The 22497-nt window shown below is 35.9% G+C and overlaps 1 protein-coding gene across 2 annotated transcripts in view; it reads right to left on the bottom strand.

Moving 5' to 3' along the window:
* The window catches only part of POT1 (protection of telomeres 1), a 107785-nt gene that overhangs the window by 40646 nt on the left and 44642 nt on the right, over positions 1-22497 (bottom strand). For both annotated transcript variants that reach the window (XM_063309574.1, XM_063309573.1), the window contains exons 10-18: positions 18331-18485; positions 16997-17076; positions 16260-16301; positions 15320-15476; positions 13597-13802; positions 9392-9527; positions 7579-7673; positions 4472-4563; positions 3904-4009 (exon numbers count right to left, since the gene is read on the bottom strand). In XM_063309574.1, coding sequence (XP_063165644.1) covers positions 3904-4009; positions 4472-4563; positions 7579-7673; positions 9392-9527; positions 13597-13802; positions 15320-15476; positions 16260-16301; positions 16997-17076; positions 18331-18485 — 1069 coding nt within the window. The remainder of the gene's footprint in view (positions 1-3903; positions 4010-4471; positions 4564-7578; positions 7674-9391; positions 9528-13596; positions 13803-15319; positions 15477-16259; positions 16302-16996; positions 17077-18330; positions 18486-22497) is intronic.

Below are 22497 nucleotides of genomic sequence, written 5' to 3' on the forward strand. Positions count from 1 at the left end.
CTGCAGCGCCACCACGTCCCTTGTAATTAAGAATCACAGACCAATTTTATGGCTGAAAAATGACTATAAAATATTTGCCTCAATATTAGCTGAAAGAATGAAGAAAATTCTACAGGAATTTATTCACCATGATCAAAAGGCAGCTAAAAGATAATGTAAGAATTGTTTTGGGCATTATAGAATACTTGCAATTTCATAATGAGTGTCAAGTGGCTCTTATTTTCCTAGATGCAGAGGAAGCTTTTGACAGTTTGAACTGGAGTTTTATGTTTAAAGTCTTGGAAAATATGGACTTTGGAGAGTATTTTATTCAGGAATTAAGTCAATTTATACACCTCAAAAGGCAAGCATCATTGTGAATTATGAGTTAACTGAACCACGTCATATACAAAGAGGGACAAGACAAGGATGTCCTTTGTTGCCTTTGCTCTTTATTTTGGTGTTGGAAGTTTTTAATAGAGATATTAGAAGAGACGAACAAATAAAGGGATTAAAGATTTAAAAAGAGGTCTTTAAACTGAGGGCTTTTGCCGATGATTTAGTTTTGATACAGCAAGACCCTCTGGATATTGTGGAGCATCCGGTGAAGACTTTGGGAGAATTTGGGTCTTTGGCAGGACTTAAAGTAAATAAACAAAAAACAAAGATGCTGACCAAAAATATGACTTTGTCAAATCAAGAATTGTTGATGGGTGAGACTGGTTTTAAGATTGAAAAAAAGGTTAGATATTTGGGGGTGATTTTATCAACCAAGAACAGTATGTTGTTTCAGAATAATTAAAATTTGGAATGACGTGAATAAAGATCTGCTAAGATGGGAAAAATTACAATTGTCTCTTATAGGGAGAATATCTATGATTAAGATGAATGTTTTGCCTAGGATGTCATTTCTTTTTCACACTATACTGATTTTGTCAACAGATTTACCATTTAAACAATGGCAGAAGGATATCTCTAAGTTCATTTGGAAAGGCAAGAAACCAAGCATTAAATATAAATTGTGACAAGATGCCAAAGAATGAGGAGGTTTGGGTTTACCTATTTAAAATTGTATTTTGATGCCTGTTCTTTCCTTTGGATGAAGGAATGGATAACTTTGAAGAACAGGAAGTTACTGCAACTTGAAGGACATGAATTGAGATTTTGGTGGCACGCCTGTTTGTGGTATGATAAAATTAAAGTTAATAAAGATTTTAAAAACCATTTTGTTAGGAGTGCCATAATGAGAGTTTGGAACAAATATAAAGCAAGACTGTCTCCTAATGTACCATTGTGGTTGTCACCTCATGAAGCATTTGTTAGAAGAGAAAATGTGGGGGGAATAAGTTGGTTAAATTATAAAGATTTGTTAAAATTTGAAGAGGGTGAACCAAAGCTTAAAACAAGGGAACTGTTAATAGTTGGAAGATTTTACACGTCATTGGTTTACATATCTACAATTGTTAGAACATTTTAAAGTGGATAAAAATAATTTCAGATTTGTTAATGAAACAACTCAAGTTGAAATGGAACTCTGTATAAATGATGAGCATGTTATTACAAAGATGTATACAATGTTGTTACAGATGAATTTAGAAGATGAACAAGTTAAAGAATGTATAATTAAATGGGCTATGAATTTGGATACAATATTATGTTGGAGCAATGGGAGAACATGTGGAACAAAGGTTTGAAATTTACTTTGAATTATAACTTAAAAGAGAATTTTTATAAAATGATGTATCATTGGTATTTAACTCCTGATTAGTTGTCAAAAATGTATAATGGAGTAATGAATGTCTGTTGGAAATGTTCTCTTGGTGAAGGAACTTTTTATCATCTTTGGTGGACTTGTGAGAAGGCTAAAAAATTTTGGGATCAAATATGTGCCAATATTCAAAAGATCCTTAAAGCAGATTTACACAAAAAAACCTGGAACTGTTCCTCTTGGGTCTGATGGAGAAGCAGCTTGAGAAACAACATGGGACTTTGTTTCTATATATGATTACAGCAGCAAGAATTTTATATGCGCAAAGATAGAAAGATCCACAAATACCTTCAGTGGAGGACTGGATTATCAAACTGATGGAGCTGGCCCAAATGGCCAAATTAACACCGCTTAGAAGAGAAAATACTGTTCTTGTTACACTTTTAGACTACTTGCTTGTGTCAGAAAAAATGAAGTTTTGATTTTGGGTTTTAACGGTTAAATGGTTTGATTTGATAGATAATAATGTTACTAAGGTTTAACTAAGGGTAAGACATTATATTTGTAAATGTATTCATATCTGTATTGGAGAAGGTCGGAAGTTACTTTCTGTTTCTGTTCTCTCTCTCTGTTCCACACTTTTAGTTTTTTTTCTTTTTTCTTTAGTCTTGTTCTACATTCTATATTTTGTATTTTAATTATATTCTGAAAACTAATAAAGTTCTTTAGAAAAAAAATATTGCCAGGATACCAATAATGACCCTTTTCAACTGATACTTTCTTTTTCAGATATAAATGCCTGCAACTAAAGAGAGGCTTTAGATGTAGTCATATTTTTTATTCAGTCCAACTGTTTGACAGCTAATGCCTGCATTTATACATTTGTTGTATCTTCCAATTACGTTTTAGATGCAGTTCAACATCCTGGCTATGATCTTAGCTGGAGTACCTGAAAGACTTAATCTTCATATTAAGGTTCTACATTCTCATTCTTCAGAAGTTAGAAGCAGTACCTCCCTAGTGTAGAAAAGAGGTTACATTGACTCCTTTGCTCATCTTGTCAGAGATAGGCAAAATCTGTTCTCTGTATGGAGCCCCTTGTGCCTCTGTTACTCTAGATTAGAGAATTCTAGCCGGTGCTGCTGTATTTTGCTTGCTCAGAAATAATACCTAAGAATATGACTGCAACATATCTGGTGCTGGATTGTTTTCTTCCAATTTTCCCCTGCTGTCTTATTTCATCCAAACACATTTTTCTCTATTCACTTCATGTTTCCCCATTCCAAACATTCCATTAGAATACTCCGTTTTGTGGCTGTTTCTTCTCCTGCAACTACTAATAACCAAGTTATTATTATTTATTAAATTTATAGGCTGCCTGACTCCCAGCGACTTTGGATGGTTTACAAATGATTTAAAACATGAAAAACATGACAATTAAAAACCAAAAACAGTAGGGATGGAAGAATAGCAAACCAGGTAGAAACAAAAGAAAACAACCTAAGTTAAAAGGAAGCTTCAGTCATCCATGCCAAAGGCCTAGGCAAAGAAACAGGTCTTCAAGGCCTTTCAAAACAGCAGGGTGGGGGCCATTTGGATCTTGGGGGGAACCTCATTCCAGAGGGCAGGCACTGCAACAGAGAAGGCACTCTTCCAGGGTCCCAACAGATAACATTAGATGACATTGCTTAATTGAAGGAACCTGGAGTGCACCAACCCTGCCAGACTGAATCGGCTGGACAGATACTGTGAGAGATAGTTCAACACCTTCCTTCTTTTGTACCTCAACCTACAACTTTCAAGCCTCTTTTGCAGTTCTAGTAGACACCTAGAACCCCATTTAACCTGCATTCTGACCAAAAACATAAACCTGCAACCAGAGCCCTTTTAGGATGTTATTAATCAGAAAGATGTCAATTATATTCTCATGGACAAAATTCAACTAATCTACTGATTAGATATGAGCCTACGGGTGAGTTATCGTCAATGAAATGTTTAGCATTGGAAGTCTGTTTTTACAGAATGTAACTAAAGGGACTTATTGTACAATTAGAAAATATGTAAATTAATTCATTTTTCATTTTTCTAACCTTAGGATTAGGACAAATTGCAGTATAAAACATAGACATAACAGACAAATATAACAGATAAATGAATAATAAAATGTGCATAATAAGAGTAACATCTGCACAGCTTCATCCATGTAAATTCCTTACCTAGGGTTTTGCCTGCAGGACAAAGTCTATTCATGATCCTCTCCATACTCTCTTGAAATATATTATTGATTAAGACTTCAGAAGCTGGAATTTGGAAGAATTTTTTCTGGAAGAAGCAAGAAAAATAATGTTGATATTATTAAATTGCCTGTTTTTTCCCCTCCCAAGGATTTCATTTTGGAATGAGAACTTAAAAGTAACAAAATAGAAAATAATTTCGTGTTTTAATAAAAACCTTTTATTAAAGAAATTGTTTATTTACAAAAGTGTTCCAGTGATTTAAGGATACATTTAAAATAGAAACAAATCCAGAAGGATGTTCCAGAAGGATTGGAAAATAAGTAAAAAAGGTTGATGCCAACTCCAATTCATGTACCCTTCCTGCCATATTTACGAAGGCATTTGGATATGGTTATTTTTCAACCAACTATACATGGAATTGACCAATGCTTCTTTAAATTATTATGTAGTGCTTGCTAACTTCACTTTGCTACAAAAATAGCGTTGGCCAAATATAACTTTAGATTTAATCCACTTAAGTCAAGAGTACAACAATCTAGTCTCTTACACTGTCCAGTAGAAATACGTCCAATCTTCCTGTTCCATCATCCAATGTAAACTTCATCACAAAGACATATTGGAGAGGTACAATTCCTAACACTAAGCAGAAGCAGACCAAAAACTCTATTTAAAAATTACTCAAGGCAAGAGTAGCAATAATAATATTTATTATTAGTATTTATTAATTAATTATTTTTTAAAAGTCTCATGAAGTCTAAGGCTATCGGTTGAAATCTATAGAAAGGTTGAACAAGGATATCCCAACTACAATGCTCTTGTGGACAAACATACACAGACATCCTGGGTGTCTAGAATACAAACATAGCATAATTGATCTCAATATTTCTGCTTGCTCACTGAAACAGAGCCAACTCATTTCTTTGTAACACCTTCACCAAACATGATTGATATTGCACTGAAAGGTGCTCAAAAGCATTTATGCACTAGAAGGCAGCTAACATAGTGATTTTAAATTTAGTGTAAGGCTAAAGAAATACTTCAACAGCTTTCTTATTTCGGCATATTAAACCTTGTTGCCATTGTTATAGAATCATTTTGTTTTCCCAGCATTATTCCTAATCAAGGCAGTGGGGAAAATGCTATAGATTTTTCAGAAGAAAGGCTTCCTGCAGAAATCCCCTGAAGGATTCAGGATATTCTACTAACTATTTTGCATAATATTTTGCACAATTCCTAATGCAGTATCCAATGAAATATATTGCAGTTGAATTTCTTATATTTTGGGGTGGGGGAAGTTAGATAAAAGTACACCACTAAATAATCCACAGTGGATAGGCTATTTTTAAAATGTTTGCTTTAGCACAGCTTTTCTTTCCTTGAAGTTCTCCAGATGTATTGAATTTTAACCTGTTGGTAGATTATGGGAATTGAAATCCATCACATGGGGGAGCCCAGGTTATGGAAGGTTGTTTTCTCTTGATTCTCGATCGATCTCAATCTTGATATGAATTTTGGAACATCTATAATTGTTTCTGTTTCTCACAAGACTTTTCTTGCTGGTCTAAGGGTGGACTGACTATATGAAAAGGTGAATGGTTCCCTGTGCAAGCACTGAGTCATGTCTGACCCTTTGGAGGGATGTTGCTGCTTTCGCGACATTTTCTTGGCAGACTATAGAGTGGGGTGAGCGGGGTGGTTTGCCATGGCCTTCCCCAGTTGTCACCTTCCCCAGCAAGCTGGGTACTCATTTTATCAACCTCAGAAGGATGGAAGGCTGAGTTGACCTGAGCTGGCTACCTGAGAATCCAGCTTCCGCTGGGATCAAACTTGGGTCATGGGAAGAGTCTCAGTATGTACTCCAAGGAAATTTCTGTTACAGCAATGCTGTCCAATATACTGCTGTTTGTAGAGTTCTTCTCATTACACTTTCACTTGAACCAACATCAAGCCTTATCTCAAAATAAGCAACATTTGAAGAGCTGGGGCTGCAATTCAGTTTCTCAACCTTTCAGAGGGCTGCAAGAAGCCATCTGGGGACATGGTCATGTCACTAAAAAGGCAAAGCCAATTATTTTTGGTGTAATGTTTTATTTTGGGTTCAAAGTTAACAATGGGAATGGGAGTTAAACATCCTCCATTTCCTTTCCCATCTTTAATTGTATCCAAACCAGCCTAAATCACCTTCTTAAAGGGCTGGTTTCAGGCCATTTGGGGGTGGCTTTATGGGTAGGAATAGGTGCAGGATATCTCAGAGAACTCCTTCCTCCTGTCAGCCCTTCTAGGTAGTCCAGGCCAGGAAACAAAAGTTATGAATGCTAATACTTTTATTATAATGTTACAGTAACAGAATTGTGCAAGTCTGAATGTGCCTCTCCCCTTCTTGCCTTTACGTTCAAGAGAACTAGGGAAGATCAAGTCTGACATGCTTTCTCAAATTACATTCCTGCTTTGGACTCAGATTCTTCTTATATGACCACTGTCGTAGTTGCAGCTCTTTTTTTGGTTCCTCAACGTTATTCTCACAGCCTATTACACCTCCATTTCTACCCTTGATTTTGAAAACAAGATAAAGTAGCATACTACCAAAATTTTCCCATTTTGTTGCAATTAGCAGTAGAATTATAGAGTGCTGGGTGCTGCATGTCAGTTGTGGGTGGGCCATGGCAGTCTTATTGTTAATTGTGGAAGAAAGAGGAAATGAAAAAAAGAAAAAAAAACTACCTACTTCTATGGAAAAGTAAATTTATGACATTACGCATCCAATAAATAACTGCGTCAAAACACTTTCATGGACAATGAATGTTGCCTAAGGAATTGAGATTACTCATCTGCGCTTACATTTCTAGTTTCACTTTTATTGTCTATGCAAAAATTACAACTGATAGAAGAAAAACTGACAGATGAAAATTTGTAATACATTCCTTGCCAGGACGCAATGCCTGCAAGTGATAAAAGCAAATGCATAGATAGGCAAGGGTTGTATTGTTGGTTAAAGCTCACATTTATTGAGGTATCTGGAAGGGTCAGTATTTTGTCCTATCATTTCTGCATTTCCCACTCTTTGGGATTTAAAAGTTTCCATCAGCAATGTAATCAAGAAAAACTATTTCTGCTTTCCAGAATGGAAGGTGTGATACATGTTGCATAAAACCTGGTGCTTTAAAGTCTAGCAAGTATAATGCACATTGGAATGTAATGCACAAAAGCATGTGCTATAAAGACTTAGCCGATAAGCTTTCACAAGCCTATTCACTGATTTTGACAGAATAATGTAATTATTTGCAAATCACTGACTCTGTTTTGGGTTATATCTACTTCGTATTTCTCTCTGGACTATATAAGCCCCATCTAAATACTACTGGAATAAACATTTTAAAATATAAAATGCTGCATGTTTATATTTCCTGTCCCATACTTGCTTTATTTGTATCATATTATTTAGTTTAGCTAAAGATGTCTTCTCCTTTTTTCACTTGTAGATGTTCTATATGTTCAACTTAACCACCTTGTAGAATCTATCATATAATTCACCTTATGAGCAAGACAGATTTAGGCACTTCCTTCCACACTGAAATAATTTGGCTACTTTAAGTTCCACGTAACGTGCTGAATGAAAGTACAGTATTATTGAATAGCAGAAAAACATCATGTAACCTTGTGCTACAGAAGTGTGTTCCCATGATGGATTTTCCTGTGCAGCAAGACAGCTCAGACTTGCCACTGCCTTAGGATCTGAACAGTGCTTGCACCTAGCATTTGGAACAAAACATTAGTGTAAAAAGTCATTTTAAATCATATAGATTAATCTGGTCTCAACGACATACTGGTTGACAGGAAATTTCCTGCTGCTTTCTAGGTTTTTTTTTTAAAAACAAAATACTGGAAATTATTAGTTAATGCCTTTTATAAATCAGTGTCCACAAAAATAAATCACTTGGCCACACAATTTGAAGGAACATGTAGAGAGTTGTACATCAGGGTATTCCTAAAAATCTATTTGCTAAACTAAAAATCTATTTGCTGATCACTCGTTTTGTCGCTTAATTATAAAACTGTTTTATAGTATAACTTGTACTATACCATGTAAAAATGTGATAAAAAGTATAAAGGAATGTTTTTTGCCATATATTCTGATATGTTCCTTAAGATTGTCTTCAGAGGGTCTTCCAGGTGCCCTCATGCTGAAGTCATTTCTGTGTGTGTGTATGTGTGTGTGTGTGTAGATTGTTTTTTTTTTTTTACTATTTCCTATTAAAAATGATCTCAGTAGTTTAAAATTAAAAATTGTAATTACAAGTAATAGGTGTAAACAATTACTAAAATTTTCATTAGCAGCATTTATAAAAACAGAATACAAAAAATACAAAATAAAATCAGCAAGACGAACCTTAAAGCAGTAACAGAAAGTAAAAGCAGCAATTAAAAAGTTTAAGAATTACAGCAGAACTAACACATTATAAGGCCTGGAAGAACAAAAGTGTCTTTGCCTGGTGCTGAAAAGACAATAAGGATAGTGCCAGATGTATCTGAGAGCCAGTTTGGTGTAGTGGTTAAGGCACTAGGCTCAAAACCGTGAGTTCTCGTCCTGCCTTAGACACAAAGCCAACTGGGTGATCATGGGCCAGTCCTGCTCTCTCAGTCCTAGGAAGCAGGCAATGGCAAACCACTTCTGAAAAACCTTGCCAAGAAAACTGCAGGGACTAGTCCAGGCAGTCACCAGGAGTCAACAGTGACTTGAAGCATGAATAAATCTTACAGACTAACCTTACCACATGTTTTAATAGAATAATTTTCTTAGTCGATTGCTAGAATGCTGTGATCAACATATCTTGATTTAGCAAAGCAAAGGCACCCATGACATTCATATTCAGGAGAGGTAACATTATTAGGTAAAGACTGGATTGTGTTAGGGATACTGGCTAGTATACACTCAGTGAATGACACTAGAACAGTCAATTCCTTTTGAAAGTCTACCAACGTGGTAGAGATAAAATTGGTTTGACTACCACGTGGGTCACACTAAGCCACTTGGAAGGACTACAGCCCCAAATGGGTAAATCACTGTCTTTATCATTTTTTTTAAATATGTATTCCTAAATTATTATATAACCTTTTCTATGGCTAACAAAAATTGGATGACAAGACTGTAATAGGTGGAACACCATGATACATACAGTTTAAGCTACAGTCTTTTGATTTGCTCATTTGATTATATGTCATCAAGTCACTGTTGACTCTTAGTGACCATCTAGATAGATTTTCTCCATTATCGATTTATTCAACTATAGATAAATTAAACAGAACCACATAGCCTAAGCTATCTGTTATAGCTAAAAATTTGCTCAATTTATTCATAACTTCCCAAACACTTTGTACTTACAGATCAGAGGTTTAACCATCAACACTTGAATAAGTGAACAAAGCTGAATATGCGTGAACATAATAATTTACACATGTTTGCATTTACCCATAATACTGCATGTTTCCTTGCCAAAGATATGGAGCTGAAAGGTCCAATAGCACAAGGCAGTCTTCTTTGGATGTCACTGGTATAATCCCTTTAAATTTTTTAGAGAACTTCAAGATTTCATTCAGAGTACCTCCTATTAAAAAAAAAAGTAAGGAAATCTTGATTATTTAAATAACAGTATTGTATTCACTGGACTACCACATTAACCCCTGGCCATCAATGCATGTGTAGTTTGTGGAAACAAACATATATTTCACATGATAAATAGAATATAAGGCCAGATTTGCAAACATTTCAAGATAAATTTGTCAAATGTTAAAATACAGGTTGCTTGTTTAGAACCCAACTCAGATTGTTACTTTTTTTAAAAATAAAAATTCTCAGCTGACCGTGCAAAATGTTCCTACCCAAAACCATAACCTACAATCCTCCACAGTGGAATAATTCAGAGCTTCCAGATATTGAAATGGACAAAAGAAACTGTGCTACGTGCAATTGACTTAAACCCCCAAATTCCAAATGATCTCTCCTAGAAGTTCATGAAATATGGAACACTGTGAGAAACTGAATGGTAATGGCTACAGGATATATATTCTTGCTGAGAATTCTGGGAGTTAATTAATATTGCTGGAGAGTGTCCAGCCTGGGAATGGCTGCATTAGAAATTTCAGCAGAATTCAAATGGGCATATTCCCCTGTCTAGCTTCCAATATATAATAATGTGTTCCTATCAGATCTGTTTATACTACAACATACTTGAGTTTTCCACAAATGTTAGTCACTTCTGTTAATGTTAAATATGACATTTAAAAAGCTGTCATAAAAGTTGAATGACACATTTCAGCAGGAAGTTCTCTTCCATCAGCATACTTAATGACTGGGAACTGAGCAACCAATCTACTTGGATAGTTGCTATTCCTTTTAATGATCATTACCTTTATTTATATGTTTATTTACTCCAGTTTATATGCTGGAAGCTCTGAGCAGGTTGCAGAGAAACCAATGCCAAATAGGATTAAAAACAATAAAAAGTCAAATACAGAAGCAACTAAATGCTACCCAAGCCAATACATCTACACCTCAGAGGTGGTATGACCTTCCAGCCTGTACCTAAATGCCCTTCAGAAGTGTCAGGTTTTATATGCTTCTACAAAAAAAGAAATATATTGCAAGACCTTTGCTGTTAAGTATGAATACAATTTTATCTATGTGAAAATACTGACATCCAGAGGATGGTCAAGTGAAAAGTACGCTTGCAGTAAGAAAGGCATTGCATCCCACATTTTAACCAGCTAGAATACTTTTTTTAAAAAAGAGAACAAAATGCAGATTCTAATTAAAAATATTTATAATATAGATATAACTGATTTTGCATATATTTATAATTATATACAATATAGATATAACTAAAAAAGTTTTAAAAGTTTCTGATTGTACTGGTTACATGGCAAATACCTCCTCAGATCCTTATGGTCCTTGTCCTAATTCTTGTTATTACCTTCCTTCCCCAAAGATTCAGCTCAAAAAGAACTGCATCTGAGCACATCTTTTACTTCCCCTTTCTTTCTTTTTGCGTTTATTCTTATTTACAGCAATAAGAATTTTATAGGAATATGTGAAGGCATGGCTTCCAGAGGAAGAAATGGCAGGCTGAAGATGGCTCCACAAAAAGTGGAGCTGACAACCATGGCGGACCGAAGACCCTCTTTGATAACTCGTCTCCAGACAAGGAGAGGACTTCAGATCATCCACAAGTACTCCAGACAGCTTCTCCTCATGAGAAGACCACAAGATAGTGGTCTCTGGCAGGTTTAGAGCTGTGGGAGACAAGGGAATTGCCATCTTGCTCAATCCACAGTCAGTGCCTTTGAAAAGACACTGGATTTGCATACTCCCTTGTCTAACCACTTTTGGAAATTGCTTGTCAACTGCCTTTCAGCTATTAGAAACCTTTGGATTGACAAGTTTCACTGCAGTGGGTGAGCTTCCTTCAATCCTTAGTGAATGGAAGTTTTAACTACAGGTTTAAGAACTTCAAAAAAGTTGCTTGGAATAAACAACAAAAGGGTGATTAAAACTTTTAGAAAGTTACGAATGGACTAAGGATCCAGATAAATTTGAAATAAGATTCTTGAATTAATTATAAAGAATCCTTCCCATGGGAAAATGCAGGAATTTTTTGTTTTGAATTTTTTTGAAAAAACACAGTAAGATACGATTACAAAAATTGGACACTAGAGAGAACTAGATGGAAGATGACATTAAAGGAGAAGAACACATAAACTCAACTTACAATTACAGAATGAAGCAAAATATTCTAACATTGGACATACTGAAGAATATTTTTGTACAATGGACTCAGAAGTTAATTTTAATAGTGTCAACAAAGACATCTGCTTCTATGGAGAGACTGTGTCTAGAAGACGTTACGAAAGAGGAACAGGTTTTACCTGACAAGACAGACTGAGTTGAAAGTGGATTTACAAATGACAGGCTACAAGAATGACATGAAAAAGACATTACACTGGACATACAAAAAAAACAAAACAAAAAAACAGCTGATGTCTTAATAATTAAAAGGGATATACAAACAATAAACCTGGATAATTTTCCTATACTGGATTTACAAAAAAAGGCTTGTTAAAGTTTTGAAGAATCTCATGAGAAGGGACAATGAAGAAATGAAAAGAAATCAAGTTCTAGGACATTATTTGAATGGACTAAAGATTAAGATTGTTAGAAGTAAAAGGCAGGAATATAAAGTTGGTTTACTTGATCAAGGTTAAAATAGATATGTTGTTATCTTTGTAACCCTCAATGGACTTTTGCTGACAGCAGAACTGAAATGCTGATGCTTTATGGATTTCTTTATAGATAAAAGATGGGATATGGGAAGAAGAGATCATTTGTTGTATTTTAAGAGGAGGTGATAAGTTACTAAAATTGTTTATACTTGCTGTGATGAAGGTGGGAAGTAGCTTCTTTATATATTTCTTTTATTTTTCTTTACTATATTCTTTTCTTTTCTTTCTTTTCTATTTCTATTTTTTCCTTTTTTTCTTTCTTCTCTGCACCTTTTTATTTTTCTATCTTTTTTTAGTTTGCGTTAGATTTATTGTTGCAATTATATTCTTTAATAAAATTACTATTAAAAAAGGAAGATGTGAAAGGATATACAGGTAGTCCTTAGTCTTCGGTCAGCAACTGCCTCATTTAGCAACTGTTTGCAGTTACAACAGTGATGAAAAAGTAACTCTGACCATTCGTCGCATTTACAACTATCACAGGACTGTAAAACAAAAGACAGCTGAAGTAAGATTATAAGCACAGTTGCTGTTTAACTTAATGATCACTTCACTTTACAACCAAGTTGCCAGTCCAATTGTACTCACTAAACAAGGACTACCTGCATAGGATAGTATCACAAGTATACTGAATTCTAGTTTTAATGGACCAGTGGGGAGGAAGGGGATGTCCATTATTCCCAAATCTGTTAAATATTCTCAAGTCTCTGTTAAATAATCACAGCTGTTTATATAATTTGCATAATACCATTATGCAAAAAAAAAAGGCACTGGGTATATTCATATTATTTGTATAATTGAATTAAGCCAATGATATGAATTATCATGGCTGTAATAAAATTAACATAAATTAATCTGCCTCATCTGCACTACTTTAGATGCAATGGACTTGTTGGTTATTTTGAGGGTATGTCAGTAGAGAATGTGGTCCATTGCATCTGAAATATGCTAAATAGGGATCCATTATATCAAGGTTTCACTGTACAACATTAGTTTTGGACACAGTTGAAGAGATTTTCTTAAAGTTTTATTTTTATTTATCAGATTTTTCTGCTACCCATATCGTACCCAACGACTCTGAGAGAAAGAGAGACACAATAGGGACATCGACATACAAGCTTAGAGATCTGACATATTCAATTTTCCATATTTTCAAGGATCTCTATAAAGTTTATATCCCAAAAACAACACGGAAAAAAAGATGGGGACCCTGCATGCTCATTTACTGAAAACTAAAAGTGTGAGGGTGTGTGTGTATTGCTAATGTATAGAACAATTATCTTTTTAAATTTTGTTGGTTTATTAAAAGTATATAAGGGTAACAGCTGACATGCAAACACTTTTAGGATTAGAGATTATTATAATGAGCAATCAAATATATACAGTTAATTAACTAACCTTCTAGGAAAACTAAACTGTCTTCTGGGCTTTGAAGGAGCTCATTGTGTTCCACAAAATGAACAGCTACGTGCCGTTGTCCCTGGTTTTCAGTATCCCACACAACAGATTTGCAGAACAAGGTATTTTGCAAGTTTGGCTCTGAACTAGTAGCTGAAGCTTCTCGTAAAATTGAATCAAGTTCAGTCCCATCTGGAATTTCTTGCCTGAAACAATTACATCTTGAAGTGAACACCAGAAATCTCCTCAAAACAACTCTTCAATAAATACAATATGGAAAAATTGTAACTCAGATAACTCAACATTTCCACGTGCATGTTGGATAGGCTGAAGCATTTTAAGACCTTGATGTGTTACCTTGTATCAAGGAATACATGCCCCCTCTTCCTTAGGGGGGAGATAGGTGGTGGTAAATTTGACAAATAAATAAATAAAATAAATATAAAACATAAAAAAGACCAGTAGGACTAAATCTCCATAAAGCATACAAGGTTCAGACTCACCTAATGAGACAGTATATTAATACAAGTGGACTGGTTAACGTCATGCTGAGCATAATGAGTAACACCACACTATTTCTATCCATAAAGCATTCCCTGATACCAGATAGGGCCATTGCACAGCTGGATCCCTGCCTGGCTATTTCACTGCCCTTACACAGCTCCCAGAAATACTATAAGTAGAAGCAATTCCCTCTACCTGGTGGATTTTCTGAATAGGGAGCTGTGCAGCTGCTTAGATCCATTTCAGGTGGCTGCCATTTTATTAGCCCCCAGTTGAAAACGGAAGAACACATTTAGACTTCACCTGTCAGATTGCTGAATCTGCAAATACCATCACTCATAGGAATTTCCACAAATGTGTGTATTTGTGAATTTTTTAAACAAAAGAATGTTAAAGGTATATTCAAAGATAACGTCTCCTTCAAGCGAAACTCAGCTCTTCATGACTTCAATGGATTCATCCACGCAGTTTTCTGGGACAGTATGATTTTGCAAAACATTTAAAACCTGGATTTTTTTTTTTCCCCCCTTACTTCCCAGTCTGGACTACAGTCCTGGTATTCTCTGGTATTATCGCATTCAAGTATTAAGTAGGCCTAATCTTCTTAGCTTTTGAGGCTAGACCAGGTCAGACAGATGCACCTAGAAGTTGGCAATCCACAGTTAATGTCAAAAAATAAGATGAATCTGGCCAAGTTATTGCCTGGAAGGGAGACGACCTGGAAATTTCAGGGTTGTAAGGTGGATGAGAAAGTCAAAAGCATCTAGGAAAAAGGCAATGGCAAACTTCTTCACTAACATTACCAAGAAAACTGCATGCTGAGCTTAACTGGAGGGTGCAGGACCCTTACTTACAAACATTCATATTGTTTTAGATTTTGAATTACCCCCTTGTCACTACCTAGTGGGTATGGTGTTTTCCTTTTTTCCTTTTGATTTTACTGTATATGTTTTTATTCAAATGGTGTCTTTTAGTATGTGTTTTTTTATTGTAAAGCACCAAGAAAGCTTTGGCTGCTGGGCAAGCTTAAATTTTTTTAATAAATAAATAAAAAGAAAAACATTAACAGTCAAATACCGAATATAAAAATAAATGACTAATCTCATTGTACATGTTAAGTTGCAGGGGATTAAATATATAATTCTACTTTACCCTGTAAGCAATAATTGCAAAGGCACCACAACTCTATACCAACACCCCTAGTCACTTGGACACCTACAATGAATTGCACTGAGGGCAATGAAGTTTAACAGACTGATGGAGTTTCTCAGGTTCAAATTTAAGCAGCTTAGCTCTGATGCGATAGTGCTGGGGGATCTTGCTCATTCTGATGGTGTTCAGTGTAGTTACGTCAAAATGCTGGTGATCTGTTAGCACTATAAAACAAGGAAACATAAAAAGCATTTGGATTAACATGAACAAATACAAGCATGAAGGACACCATCAGTGATCCGTTAAAAAGCATTTGATAATTTGTCCTACTTTCTCCAATTTCTCATTTATTCAATAGCATTTAAATAGCATATTAATTAGTATTTTAAATATTTAAGTTTATATCTTGCTGTTTACCAGACAAACTATATAGTATGTGCCCTCTTCAACTATTGGTTAATGTACAATAACAACAATAACATCTTGGATTAAGGCTGGACAAACTTATTTCCAGTCTATTACACATTTGTTTGTGTTCATAAATTCTCCTATGTAATTTCTAAACTCTTCTGTTTCTTTTAACATATGGATATATCCCACATTTAAATAAATACTTATAATTTCTCTTGAAATGTTCATGTGTTTTGTTTTTTATATATTAGCAGAGTATCACCACATCCAAGAATTTTGAAAACTGATGGATAACTAGGCTTTGTTTCACAATTTTGTTGGTGGATCAGATCAAGTTTACATTAAGATTTGCAACACATTAAATTATTCAAATATTACGAACTTGGATAAAATGTTTTCCTAGCCAAGCAGAAAAGTATTTTTTCTCCTCTAAGACCCTCCCTCCACATCCTGCCCTATTACAGTTCCTTCATATACATCCCATGCTTTTCTAAAATATTCCAGAGCCACAGGGAAAAATAGGCAGGAAATCCTACTGTAAGAGAAATGCCCCTCTGAATCCAAAATACACAGAATACCAAACGTGAAATTCCTACCTGTAACAGATAACTGCTGACATCTCTCTACACAGGATCCTACTTGGAAACAAGGAAAGGAGAAATTCATTTTCTTTTTTCTACCACTGTTTTACATGAACAACAATGAAGAAAGAGAAGTATAACACAGAGAGACTGAAATGTACCGCTGTAAGGTAACAGAGTTCAACTCTAACTAATAACATGCATGTTATTACTGATCCTGTGGATCTCTTTTCAGATGTGATTAGCAATACTGTGTATCTGGATTACCTATTCCGATTTACAGAGAATGTAACACAGTGTGAAATAAGTGATTCTAAGTTTAAAATTCTACTAATGTAGAGCTTTGCATACATTCTTGGAATTCTGTTTTATTTTCAAGACAGCAGTACCACACAGAAATTCACAATCCATTTAGTACTTCATAGTAATATATCATTACAACATTAAAAGCTATTCCGCTGTGAATAAACGTACAGTAGAGTGCAGTTCTTGCCAAAATGTTCTAGCTTTTATTAATACTTTTACCATGCATTAAGGAAAGAAACAGTAGTGGGTTTAACCACATTACAAAGATATGAATCTGTGGTTTTCCAGGTGTTGTTGAATTATATTTCCCAGTATCTTTTATACTGCTGAACATGCTGGCTAGGACTGCTAGAAATCGTTGCTCAGCAAAATTGAGAAGCCACAGGTTTCTCATTCCTGTCCTATAAATATATAAAAATGCTCTATTTTTATTTTTAAAGACTTACATAAACTATAAGAATTTTCAGGCTCTGGAGAAGCTCTTTCTGCACCCTCACTTTCTGCCAAGTCTACAGTGTCCATGAATCTGAAAATGAAAGAAAAAAAAAATTAAATACTCAAAAAAAAAAAAAGTTTACCAGACTATTAAAAAGGGAAATTAGATTTCAGCTAATCCCAGGTAATATCACTGCCTGATGATAAGTATGACAAACTTTAATATTAGCAGATGTTGATTGCACCATAACATTTTTCACAGCTCTAGAGTTACATGCTATTATTTCCAGAATGTTAGGCTCAGATCTAAAATGTTAAAATACAAGGTATTTTAGAAGTGTGATGTTGTATGAAAGCCAATATTGTCTTAACATGTGTTATTTGGCATCTAACAAATTACCCATCTGGAGGCATTTCCTACTAACTAAATGTTGAGATATACTCTAACATATTAACGCAACAAGCATAGTGCTTAAATTCAAATATAACTGTGGATAAGATATCCTTTTATTATAGGTCAACAAATTACAAATGTACACACACACACACACACATACACACAGGGGAGGGGAGAGAGAGAAGGAGAGGAAGAGGGAGAGAAGCCTTGGGATATTTACTTACAAGTAATGTACAACAGAACTTACCACAGAGTAGCATGAGCAGAAAGCAGCTCTGGACTCATCTTTCTCTTTTGTCCTCTGCAGCCACTGTGCTAACCAGAAGCCCACCCCAGAATGGGAGAACTAATCTTATCCTACTTGCCCACTTCCCAGAGGTTATGTCCCAGAACCCCACAGCATATCTAGCACTGAACATTCGGGGAGCAGAAATTCACACAACAGCATCCAGACTGGAAGAGGTCAGTGTAGGTTATATCACAAGGGCTGAAACAGGAAAGCAGACCCCATGTTGAACAGAAACCAGTAAGTTATATTCACTCAGGCATGTTCACGGTTGATATTTTGTACAATCACACAAGTCTAAAATAATAGCATCATCCTCAAAGAGATATCTGAATCCTGTCATTTTGCTGTATGGAAATTATCCTGAACTCTGGGTCATTCCGATTCCTGGGCTAGTGATTTTCTTACAGTATGACATGGTATAGAAGGTCTACACCAGAATTCATAAGCCAGTGTAACTCTTAGAATTCTAGTCTCTGGTCAGAGAATGGTCGGATGTTAATTTGAGAATTTTAAGAATTTGGGGATGGAATTAAAATTGCAAGGCATGATTCTTAAATTGACCAAGGCTGCTCCATTAAGGCCAGGCTGAACAAATCAATGTGTTTCATTCCCCACATTGTTCTTCCCAACTGACAGACTCTTAAATGTTATTTACTTACGACTTTAGTTCTTTGATATCCGGGTGGTTTTCTGGCAGGACGCCAATCCCACGACCATGGCCAGTGCCTCCATGAAGAAGAAATTGTACAACATTGGGCTTTTCAGAACTTTGGGTTTTGACGTGCAAGTTGTACATTGTAATGAATTCTCCAGTCTTAAAACACACACACACAAATAAATAAATAAATAACTGGACTATTGTTATCTATAAAACAAATAAGTATGACAATGGTGTTCCATACATAAGAGTACGTTCAAGCTGTCTATTTAATTCACATTCTGTATTCAACTTTCCTCCAGCATGAAATAAACTTTCAACAATTCTTATAATTCAGTGGTAATTTCTAGCATAATCCTAGAATATAAAATAGTGGTGATTGCATGTAGATCTGGATATAATGGTAAGCTTTCCTACCTGCCTGAAATTACACTGGTAAAATAAAGACATACTGTACTTAGTAACTAAGCATATAGAATAGCAAAATCTGATGCAATTCTGGATACAAAGAAAGCAAATTCTTGGGCTCAAAATTCTTTAGTGGATATCTTTTACATGAGACTCCAGTCAGTGGATTTCAGGAATGTTTCTCAGTCAGTGAAGAAACTGAAGGTGAAAGAAAGTTGGATATTTCAGCAAAGTAACAATCCAAAACACACCTTCAAATCAACCATGAAGAATTTACGGGAAAGAAAGATAAAGATTTTGGAATGGCCTTCGCTGTCCCCAACTTGAATATTATTGAAACTATATGGGGAGACTTCGGATACACAGTGCATGAAAGGAAACCTAAGAATATTTCTAAGCTATAAGAGTTCTGCAAGGAAAAGATTAAAAAAAAAAACCTTAAAAAACAAAAAGACTGTTAACTGGCTAAAAGAAATGGTTGGAAGCTGTTGTTTCTGCCAAAGAAAGTGTTATAAAGTACTGATTGAAAGGGCATCTAAACTTTTGTACCTGCCATACTTATGATTTTTTTTAAAAAATAAATCTACAAACAAGTGTATATAAACAGTAAATATGCACTGCAATTTTCAGAAAGATCTTGAACTTTATGCCATGTAGAGGTTGTGTCAGCTGCTGTTCACTTATGAAATATGCAGTATGACCGGGGTGCTCAACGATGGCACCCAAGTGTAGTTTAGGAAATGATCAATGCTTCTCAGTAGTGAAATCATAAAAAAAGAACGAATGCCCCATTCTTTAACCTCACTTACCAGAAAAAAATGTGTGCGCACTACCAGTAGTTTCCAATGGGTGGCAGCATTGCAATACTTTTACCTTTCTAGCTTGTGAACAGGAAATCCTAAGCAAGAGTCTGCACAAACTGGTATCAAAATACTTCCATATTTAAAAATTCATAACTGCTGACTACAGCCAGAAAGCCATGAATAGAAAGAAACCCTGCACTGGAAATACCTGACAAGTGTGCTCAGAATGTTCTTAGTACCAAACGGTATGGTCCGGTGCACTTTTTAGCATCAACGCCCTTGTCCAGGCTACTTCTTCAATTCCTCCCCCTCCATAGTCAGTATTTCTACTCAATCTTCATCTCGTTCCTTTTGTTAGTCTCCTGTCTTGCCAGTAAAGCAACTGGCTGTGCAGGGGCAAACATACGCCAAAAGCCTTTGAAGCAGCTGGGTGACCTTCTGGCACTTGTAGCAGCTTTAATGCTTTGAGAAGAGATTCCCCTACTTGCACAAACACACTCTGTGAACTGCCCCATATCAATGCTTTGTACAGTCCTATTATCTATCTCTGCTGGGCATGGATTTCACAATGCATATTCCTGAACAACAAAATCTGACATGGTGAGCACAAGAACAGTTCCCACATTTGCACGAATGGATCAACGTATTAGGAATTGGGCTTTTTTGTCATAAAATGCACCAGCAAAAAGGCGAACTCTACCTTCCAGAGGTAAAAATAAATAAATATTGCTGCATTTTAATCAGTAAGATGACTGCACATTTATAAGAATCCCAAGCAAACTGAGGCAGAATGGAAAATAAGCAGCATGTTATAGAGAACCCTAACTTTGATTTATCTTCAGTGAACAAGGGCAAGACAATTATCTCTCTCCCTCCAAATACTGATTTAACTTAAGTGCTACTTAATGAAAATGGCTTAAAACAAATGAACCTACAAATGCAAATTCTCAAACAACTGTAGCTCATTTTCCATATGGCAGGTTAGAATGGAAGACATGGTTGGCATTGATTGGTAGGTGACTGCACTGCATGTTCAACATTGCATGTTCATGTTCAACAGTGCAAGTGAGAATGTGAACGGCTGAAAACGAACATGCAATGTTGTCCAGCTACATTAGACACATACTATAAACTGTATGTTGGAGAACTCTTATGTTGCTTTGTAGGTCTCTAGCTAACCATGGCTGATCTTGAAAAGTTAAGCAGGGTTGGACCTGGCTAGTACTTGGACTGGAGACCACTAGGAAGTCAGAAAAGCATCCTAGAATAAGGGAGTGAGTGGTAAACAGTTCTGGACTGCTGACATCAGAAGTTAAACTAAATTCAAAGGACACACCTTTACTTTTATAAACTCCCTTCAACAATTCTGTGTTTCCTTCAAAAAAATATGCATTGTATATTTGCCCACGGTATGTATGAAGAGAATATTAGGCACTTCTGTATTATACAACTGAGCTTTTGATAGTCAAGTCTTTGCTTTTTTTTTTTTGGTTTAGATTTTTTATCCTGCCTTTATTATTTTTATAAACAGCTCAAGGCGGTGAACATACCTAGTACTCCTTCCTCCTCCTATTCTCCCCACAATAAACAACCCTGTGAGGTGAGTTGGACTGAGAGAGAGGGACTGACCCAAGGTCACCCAGCCAGCTTTCATGCCTAAGGCGGGGCTAGAACTCTCCTGCTACACCTGATTGGCTCTTGGGCTGAGAGAGGGGGACTGGCCCAAGGTCACCCAGCTGGCTTTCATGCCTAAGGTGGGACTAGAACTCTCCTGCTACACCTGATTGGCTCTTGGGCTGAGAGAGAGGGACTGGCCCAAGGTCACCCAACCAGCTTTCATGCCTAAGGCGGGGCTAGAACTCTCCTGTTACATCTGATTGGCTCTTGGGCTGAGAGAGAGGGACTGGCCCAAGGTCACCCAGCTGGCTTTCATGCCTAAGGTGCGACTAGAACTCTCAGTTTCCTGGTTTCTAGCCCGTTGCCTTAACCAGTAGTATGGGAAACAAATATCATCAGCAGCAAATGTATTTTCTATGTAATTTGAAGGGCAGCTAAGAAAAAGTACAAATAATTATTATTCTAGTTACCAGCATATGCTGAAGTCATTATGACTCCATTACCTGGAATGCAACAATTGTCTTTTTAAAAAATCATACCAAAAACTTTGCTACTGTACTTATTTTACCTTAGGGTAGACTTGTACACTAACCACCATTCCAAAAGTCCAGGGGTTACTGTAAGAAGCCACTGAAAAAAGTCACCTGGTCTGATCAGTAATTTACATAGCAAAAACATGCTGAAGAAATCTCAGAAAGAAAAATTTTTAAAAAGCAGCATTTGAATGTAGCCCTATAGTTTTATTCATCTTCCAAAGGACAAGTTTAATATATTAAATTTATTTATTGGAAAGTTACTACAATGCATGCTGTCTTCACTCTGGCAGGTACTATACTGCATGGGTCTAGAGGAAACTGCTGACAATCTAACACAGTATTCCTCAACCTTGGCAAGTTTAAGAGGTGTGGACTTCAACTCCCAGAATTCCTCAGCCAGCATGCTGGCTTGGGAATTCTGGGAGTTGAAGTCCACATCTCTTAAAGTTGCCAAGGTTGAGAAACAATGATCTAACCTCTCAATAGAAAGACCATGGTCCATTATCCTTCTGTAAAGATGATCTCACTGGAAGGGCCTAACCCCACAAAATACATACACAGCCTTAGTAATAAAACAAGAAGAGGCAATTTTAAAAGGTAACCAGTGGTTCTTTTTTCTTTGTGGAAATACCATTTCTGTTCTTTCCAGCTCTCTCTGCTTGTTGGGGTATGGTGGGGAGGGAGAGTATATACATACTGGTTAAGATGTTGCTCTAGGATGGGGTTCAAGTCTACCCTCAGCCAAGGAATCCCACTGGTGTTTTTCTGCCAAGCACCAGCTCTTAGTTCAGTCTAACTTACATG

The sequence above is a fragment of the Candoia aspera genome, chromosome 7 (assembly GCF_035149785.1).
Source record: "Candoia aspera isolate rCanAsp1 chromosome 7, rCanAsp1.hap2, whole genome shotgun sequence".
Classification (NCBI taxonomy): Eukaryota; Metazoa; Chordata; class Lepidosauria; order Squamata; family Boidae; genus Candoia; species Candoia aspera.